Source organism: Mustela putorius, unplaced genomic scaffold, assembly GCF_011764305.1.
Source record: "Mustela putorius furo isolate JIRA1106 unplaced genomic scaffold, ASM1176430v1.1 tig00000196_pilon_pilon_pilon, whole genome shotgun sequence".
NCBI classification, from domain to species: domain Eukaryota; kingdom Metazoa; phylum Chordata; class Mammalia; order Carnivora; family Mustelidae; genus Mustela; species Mustela putorius.
The window spans coordinates 6,812,990-6,821,612 of record NW_025421310.1 but is presented as its reverse complement, the minus strand read 5'-3'; the positions used below and the strand labels follow the sequence as shown (position 1 = coordinate 6,821,612).

Below are 8,623 nucleotides of genomic sequence, written 5' to 3'. Positions count from 1 at the left end.
AGTATGAATTCTGTGATGTCTAGTAAGTTGTAAACAGACGGCATAGGCCTTACCACATTCATGACATTTGTAAGGTTTCTCTCCAGTATGAATTCTGTGATGTCGAATAAGGTCTGAGTTCTGGTTAATGCTCTTCCCACATTTTTGACATTGGTGAGGTTCCTCTCCAGTATGAGTTCTGTGATGTAGAATAAGGGATGACCTCTAGTTAAAACCCTTTCCACATTTTTGACATTGGTAAGGTTTCTCTGGACTATGAGTTTTCAGATGCTGAGAAAGTTTTGCCCTCCTGGTAAAGGCCTTGCCACATTCCTGACATTGGTAAGGTTTCTGTCCAGTATGAATTCTGTGATGTTGTATAAGTTTTGAGTTGTGGATAAAGGCCTTGCCACATTCTTGACATTGGTAAGGTTTCTCTCCAGTATGAATTTTGTGATGTCTAGTAAGTTGTGAACGGACAGCATAGGCCTTACCACATTGATGACATTTATAAGATTTCTGTCCAGTATGAGTTTTGTGATGTTGAATAAGGGATGACATCTGGTTAAAGCTCTTGCCACATTTTTGACATTGGTATGGTTTCTCTCCAGTATGAAATCTGTGATGTTGAGTAAAGGATGACCTGTCACAAAAGGCCTTGCCACATTCTTGACATTGGTAAGGTTTCTCTCCAGTATGAGTTCTCTGATGTTGAAAAAGGGATGACCTCCAATTAAAGCTCTTGCCACATTTTGACATTGGTAAGGTTTCTCTCCAGTATGAGTTCTGTGATGTTCAATAAGAGTTATGCTGTCCTTAAAGGACTTGCCACATTCTTCACATTGGTAAGATTTTTCTCCACAATGAACTGTCTTATGCTTAGGAAGACCTGACCTCCAGTTAAAGGCATTGCCACATTCTTGACATTGCTAAGGTTTCTCTGCACTATGAGTATTCTGATGCTGAGAAAGAATTGCCCTCCTGGTAAAGGCCTTGCCACATTCTTGACATTGGTACGATTTCCCTCCAGTATGAATTTTGTAATGTTGAGTAAGTTGTGAATGGACGGCATAGCCCTTACCACATTCAGGACATTTATAAGATTTCTGTCCAGTATGAGTTTTGTGATGTTGAATAAGGGATGACTTGCGTTTAAAGCTCTTGCCACATTTTTGACATTGGTATGGTTTCTCTCCAGTATGAATTCTGTGATGTTGAAAAAGGGATGACCTCCAGTTAAAGCTCTTGCCACATTTTTGACATTGGTAAGGTTTCTCTGCACTATGAATTTTCTGATGCTGAGAAAGAATTTCCCTCCTGGTAAACGCCTTGTCACATTCCTGACATTGGTAAGGTTTCTGTCCAGTATGAATTTTCTGATGCTGAGAAAGGTGTGACCTCCTAGTAAAGGCCTTGCCACATTCCTGACATTGGTAAGGTTTCTGTCCAGTATGTATTCTGTGATGTCGTATAAGTTTTGAGTTGTGTATAAAGGCTTTGCCACATTCTTGACATTGGTAAGGTTTCTCACCAGTATGAATTTTGTGATGTCGAGTAAGTTCTGAACGGAAGGCATAAGCTTTACCACATTCATGACATTTATAAGATTTCTCTCCAGTATGAGTTTTTTGATGTGGAATAAGGGATGACCTGTGGTTAAAGCTCTTGCCACATTTTTGACATTGGTATGGTTTCTCTCCAGTATGAATGCTTTGATGTTCAATAAGGAGTGAATTCCGGTTAAAGCTCTTGCCACATTCTTGACATTGGTAAGGTTTCTCTCCAGTATGAATTCTGTGATGTTGAATAAGGGATGACTTCCGGTTAAAGCTCTTGCCACATTCTTGACATTGGTAAGGTTTCTCTCCAGTATGAAATCTGTGATGTTGAGTAAGGGATGACTTGTAACAAAAGGCCTTGCCACATTCTTGACATTGGTAAGGTTTCTCTCCAGTATGAGTTCTCTGATGTTGAAAAAAGGATGACCTCCAATTAAAGCTCTTGCCACATTTTTGACATTGGTAAGGTTTCTCTCCAGTATGAGTTCTCTGATGTTGAAAAAAGGATGACCTCCAATTAAAGCTCTTGCCACATTTTTGACATTGGTAAGGTTTCTCTCCAGTATGAGTTCTGTGATGTTCAATGAGAGTTATGCTGTCCTTAAAGGACTTGCCACATTCTTCACATTGGTAAGATTTTTCTCCACAATGAACTGTCTTATGCTTAGCAAGACCTGACCTCCAGTTAAAGGCCTTGCCACATTCTTGACATTGGTAAGGTTTCTCTGCACTATGAGTTTTCTGATGCTGAGAAAGAATTGTCCTCCTGGTAAATGCCTGGCCACATTCTTGACATTGGTAAGGTCTCTCTGCACTATGAGTTTTCTGATGCTGAGAAAGAATTGTCCTCCTGGTAAATGCCTGGCCACATTCTTGACATTGGTAAGGTCTCTCTGCACTATGAGTTTTCTGATGCTGAGAAAGAATTCCCCTCCTGGTAAAGGCCTTGCCACATTCTTGACATTGGTAAGGTTTCTCTCCAGTATGAATTTTGTGATGTTTTATAAGTTTTGAGTTGTGGATAAAGGCCTTGCCACATTCTTGACATTGGTAAGGTTTCTCTGCAGTATGAATTTTGTGATGTCTAGTAAGTTGTGAATGGACGGCATAGGCCTTACCACATTTATGACATTTATAAGATTTCTGTCCAGTATGAGATTTGTGATGATGAACAAGGGATATCCTCCGGTTAAAGCTCTTGCCACATTTTTGACATCGGTATGGTTTGTCTGCAGTATGAGTTTTCTGATGCTGAGAAAGAATTGCCCTCCTGGTAAAGGCCTTGCCACATTCTTGACATTGGTAAGGTTTCTCTGCACTATGAGTTTTCTGATGCTGAGAAAGAATTGCCCTCCTGGTAAAGGCTTTGCCACATTCTTGACATTGGTAAGGTTTCTCTGCACTATGAGTTTTCTGATGCTGAGAAAGAATTGCCCTCCTGGTAAAGGCTTTGCCACATTCTTGACATTGGTAAGGTTTCTCTCCAGTATGAATTCTGTGATGTTGTATAAGTTTTGAGTTGTGGATAAAGGCCTTGCCACATTCTTGACATCGGTAAGGTTTCTCTCCAGTATGAATTTTGTGATGTCGAGTAAGTTGTGAGTGGACGGCATAGGCCTTACCACATTCATGACATTTATAAGATTTCTTTCCAGTATGAGTTTTGTGATGATGAATAAGGGATGACTTGCGTTTAAAGCTCTTGCCACATTTTTGACATTGGTATGGTTTCTCTCCAGTATGAATTCTGTGATGTTGAAAAAGGGATGACCTCCAGTTAAAGCTCTTGCCACATTTTTGACATTGGTAAGGTTTCTCTGCGTTATGAAGGTTGTGATGTTGAGAAAGATGTGACCTCCACTTGAAGGTCTTGCCACAGTCTTGACGTTTGTAAGGTTTTGCTCCAGTATGAATTCTGTGATGTCGAATAAGGCTTGAGCTGTGGTTAAACCTTTTGCCACATTGATGACACTGGTAAGGTTTATCTCCACTATGAATTCTCTGATGTTGAATAAGTTTTGATAATGATGTAAAGGCGTTGGCACATTCATTACAGTTGTAATTTTTCCCTGCAATATGAATTTCGTGGGAACTATTAAGACTTGAATGATTATTAAAAGCCTTGCCACATTCATGACATTTGCAGGGTTTCTCTCCAGAATAGATCTGCGAATGTCCATGTGTTGATAAACAGTCCTTAAAACTTTGACCACCTTCTTTGCATTTGTATACTTTTTCTCCAGTATGCATTCGCTGATGTTGAGATAGTGTTGAGTGGCAGTCAAAGGATTTACCACATTCCTTAAAGATGTAAGTTTTCTCTCCATGAGGAATTATCTCATTGATGTTTAGGCTTGAGGACTGACTAAACATGGTCCCTGATTTATTAGATGTGAATGGACTTTTTCCCTCATCAATTCTCTGATGATCAGCAGCACTGCAGGACTGGTTATGATCTTTCCCACGTTCATTATCTTTATGAAGACTGTCTCCCAAATGGTGACCATTATGTATATTGAAGTTAGAGCTTGGATGAAAGCCTTTCCCACATTTATCACATTCATGCTTCTCGGCAAACGTATCAATGACACATCTGTGAACACAGGAGCCCTCTTTCAATATTTTCTCAGATTCAGTGCATTGAGTAATTCTGTCTCCAGTGAAAAGCCTTTGGTCATACTGTAGGGTCGAATCCTCAGTGAAGTCCCTCTCATATGAATCCCACTGAGTACTTTGTTCATTTCCAAATCTCTGATTTAAAGTCAGACCAATCCTATTTTCCAAATGGCCCAAATCATTACTCTCAGCATGGACTAGGTTACTTTCCAGATGTTCCAAGTGGTCTGTTGACAAATCGCTATGGTTGACTATCTGATTGGAGGTTGTGCTGACAGAAACACACTGCTCTGCAGAAACAGTTGACTTAAAAAGGGAGGTTTTCTGCAGTGGTTTATATTCTTCACCATTTAGGGCAGTGACATTCTCATTAAGGGACATTTCCTTGGTTTGGGTATATTGTCCAGGATTTCTTTGAGGCACTTCCCTCTCCCCATCATTGTCCCAGTCTGTGCATAAGTATAAAATCTCAACAGCACTATCTTTGTATCTGTGCGTTGACCCATTCTGGAAAGAAGATTCTATGCTACACTCCAGCAGGAAACTCTGGGTCTTATGTGAAGATACAGCTGAAAGATACCAAATAAAAGTAAAATCATTGCACTTACTACATTCCAAAGAATATACTGAAGACTTCTAATAGAGAAGTATCAAGTCACTCAGACAAAGTCAGAAAGATGGCTGACAAGGAGTCATCAGGACCTCATTTCCCCATGAAAACGTAACATGGTACACAACATATTGACGATATATCCTAATAGATAATTCTGTGATATGGTCTCAGTGTAAGAGAAATCCATTTCCTGTATCTCTAACAATCACAAAAAGGATATGAGCTCAAACTTAGCAGAAGAATGGAGGATATGGAAACAGAAAGCTGAAATGAATCAAACAAGAGTACAGTAAAAAAGGAATATATCAAGAACAGGAAGAGTTGTTTGGCAGAAAAGATCGACAACACTGACAGCCCATGAACTAAATAAAGAATAACAACAACAACAACAACAACAAAAAGACTGACTATAATGACAAGTGAAGAAGTGAAAGTTGACAAAGTATAAGTGACTGTAGGAATAAAATTATAAGAGGCAACAATATTTGAGGGGGGAATCACAGGATTTTGGGTGGGAGCTACAGAGAGAGGGAATCACATGCAGGCATCACACTGAATACACAGTGTGACTTGAGCCTGTATCCCAGGACCCTGAGATCATGATTTGAGCAGAAATCAAGAGTGAGTACTTCCCCATGTGAGGCAACAAGCACCCAATTATTTTTTAGCTCTTATCTCTTTAATAAAGTTCTCACTAATGTTTTTTCACTCCTTGAGTATCCTTATCATTGCAACCGTAAATTCTGAATCAAGCTCCTCACTACTCTTTCCATATTATCTCTGACCTCGGTCTTATCTGCTGGTTTTCCTTGGGATAAATTCCTTCATCTTGGCATTTCTCTAAGTCTCCACTTGCCTCTGTCCATTAAAATCAGTGACGTGTCCTGTTGTATCCTTCAGACCAGTGGTCTGCAGAGTCTCTCCTTGCCTGCTATGGGCAGTATTTGGTTCCTGGCCTGAATGTGGCCAGTTTGAACTAGGTGAGCTCTGCTCCAATTGTGAAAGGAGACCTGACATTAACTCCACCAGGACTGCAGCCCTGCAGAATCCCTGCTCAGAGATGTGATGTGGACAGGGGATGACCTTGCTTAGCCTGGGGCAAGCTTCACTGATAAGCGTAGTCCCCTCAAATCACAGGGGGTGAGGCCTGGTGCAAGCAAGACAGATAACCGGTGTCCTCACTGAGTGGATCTCAGTCTTTATGCTACAGGACAGGAGAGGGCTCCTATGTTTTGGAAGCCACATGTCATTGAATGTTTCCTCTGAGGATTGTGCTCCTAGACTACTGAATACTCTCCCCACTGTGCGCCCCAGGTGTCCTTCAGGTGACTGTTTCCACACTTGGTGCCAACAGGTTGTTTGCCAGCCTTCTCTCCAGGATCACCCAGGTGTCCTCCTGATTCTATTCCATCCAAACCTCTAGGTTTGCTGACCATTAAACCTCCAGGCTCTAAGATGTGCTGGTTCCAAGAAATCATGAAATTCAGCCCTTCTCCTTCTCCAAGCCAATGGCTTTGGGAAACCTCCTTAGGCATTCCCCTGAGTGCTCTTCTGTCAAGAAACCTACCGCACAGCGGGGGCTCCCTGCCCTCTACAATGCTATAGTCCTTTCCTCCCTAAAACATGTCTCCACACTATCTCCATCTTCCTTGTGGCCTCTTTTCTACTATTACTTGAGTAGTTTCTCCTGTCACTCTTCAGCCCAATGTTTGGTAAATTTAGAATGACCTGACTTTTACCTAGTGGTGCTCATCACAGGACAAATGAGTCTAGGACCCTCCTACGCCACTGCCATTTCTTCTCCTAGAATTATGAGAATTAATTCTTTTAATCCTGTTAAAATTCATATGGATTTTATAAAGCTGGCACACAAACCAACACAATAAAAATGAGTTTTGTTTCTACACAACAAAGAACAATTCCCCAAACAGAAACATCATACATTTATGGCAACCAAACCCCCCAATAAATGCTTCCAATTTAACATAAGGGTAGAGGTTAAACCAGAAACGATGAAAAGTGCAATATACTCTGCAGGAATCCTAGTAACCTAACCTATATTAGAAACCTAACTATATTTTTTAACTGGAATAATGGAAACACAGTAAATCTTGAAGTGATCTACACAAAATGCCATCTCTACCAAAACTCCAATGCCATTTTTGGACAAAGATAAAAATCCATCCTAAATTTATGTGGATGTCATGGGATAACCCATACCCAAAATAATCTAGAAACTGAAGAGAATATATCCTGATTAATGGCATATAAGGCAGAGATATCAAACTAATGTCCTAAAGACATGACTTCCAGAGTAGAATAATGGAGGAGTCTGGCTGAGCTAGATTTGCACATCACCAATGTTAATGAGAATGACAATGAACTCAAGATCCTGTTATAATTTATAGTGTGATTTGGATGTTTGGATGCCGTGTGAGTTTCTACTTTTCGCACATGTGCCACTGATCAACAATGCATGCTCCGCTCAAAATTCCAGGGCTGAATCACGATAGTTTCAAAGGTTCCTAAAAAGGGGGCAGAGCATACAGGTGAGTATGGAGTCCTTCGCTTCCCTTCACTCTTCATTCAAGCCAACCCTACTCCTGCATAACAAACTTAACCCAATCACACTTCTCTGGACCTCCTCTTAGTTATCTTTCTTCAATTTCCCCTACCACCATACTTATTTGAACCTAGGCTTCCCTCTGAAAATTGACTTTGTCTAAAATAAGCAGCTTTACAACCTGGTTGCACTTTCGGGTCTTCCCCAAAGTATCCACTTCCAAAGAAAAGCCTTCCTGATGCTCCTCAGAGGTGAGAGGAGAGAGACCAAATTCAAGGAAATGGAGTTAAGAAGCTCTCACAGAAATGACTGTTCTTCCATGGACAGCCTGGGCTGCTCTTCCTGGGCTGCCTGTGAGGACCACAGGCTCTTCTTGGTCTTCCAGTTCCCTTCTTTGCTCTGCTGGGCACATGCTTCTCTTTCCCTGTCCCTTCCCTTCTACATTAAGGAACATTTATCTCCACGGTGATACAGATCAGTTTGCTTCCCTAGGACTTTATCCTACTGTGAGTACTTAGGATTAGCTTCCTTGGAAGAGTAGGTTGAGTTTTCTTTACCTGCAACTTCCTAAGACAATACAGTAATCTACACATGTATATGCTTCTTGATATCCATCTTGATTCCCTTTCTATTAATATAAACATTAAAATGTCCCATTACATTAGGTGTACAACATGGGGATTCAACAACTCTATAGGTGCTACTATACTCACCAATAGTAGCTAACTAATATCTGGCACCATAAAATGCTATGGGAAAACCATTGGAGGAGGTCCCTGCATTCTTTTCACCCCACAAAGCCTGTACTTCAAATTCCCACTTCCTCATGTTGCCCATCATGCTTTTCCATTCCACACTGGTAACATTCAGGCTATTCATTGTATTTGTGTCTCTTTCACCTTTTTTCTTTCTATCTTGTCATTTGTGATATGTGGTTTGACCCAGAAGGTGTTATGTGATGTGAACTAAGTGACATACAAATACTATATGTATTCACTTATGTGTACAAACAAAACAACAACTTAAATGAACAAACAAGAAACAGACCTATGAATGTCTATTTTGTTTGGAATAAAGTCTACAGATAATCTCAATAAATATAAAAATTCCAAAATGACACACATTCTGTACTGTAACCCGGTAGTCTGTAAAAGTGTTCCAATACTGGCAAAAGACAAAAGGTTCCCAGGTCAAAGTTCAAGTGCCTTATGACTCAAGACACAACAAACATCATAAACCTATTCATCACACTAATTTCACTGGCCAGCCGCCACCCCCCAACTCAAACAGGAA

General features: G+C 40.5%; 1 protein-coding gene across 1 annotated transcript; it reads right to left on the bottom strand.

Moving 5' to 3' along the window:
• Positions 1-908: 908 nt before the first annotated feature.
• LOC123391207 (zinc finger protein 11-like) lies at positions 909-4,535 on the bottom strand. Its single transcript, XM_045077267.1, has 4 exons — positions 2,722-4,535; positions 2,484-2,637; positions 1,306-2,147; positions 909-1,221 (listed from the first exon to the last, which is right to left on the bottom strand). The coding sequence occupies exons 1-4, from the start codon at positions 4,533-4,535 to the stop codon at positions 909-911; spliced, it is 3,123 nt and encodes a 1,040-aa protein (XP_044933202.1).
• Between the last annotated feature and the right edge of the window lie 4,088 nt (positions 4,536-8,623).

What these genes read in the sequence shown, in the direction of transcription:
- LOC123391207 (XM_045077267.1), bottom strand. Translation starts at nt 4,535, where the DNA reads ATGTCCCTTAATGAGAATGTCACTGCCCTAAATGGTGAAGAATATAAA. An exon ending in AATGTCAAGAATGTGGCAAG is followed by an intron (nt 2,148 to 2,483) that starts GCCTTTACCAGG and finishes GAATGTGGCAAG; the next exon opens with TCCTTTAAGGACAGCATAAC. An exon ending in TGTCAGGAATGTGACAAGGC is followed by an intron (nt 1,222 to 1,305) that starts GTTTACCAGGAG and finishes ATGTGGCAAGAG; the next exon opens with CTTTAACTGGAGGTCATCCC.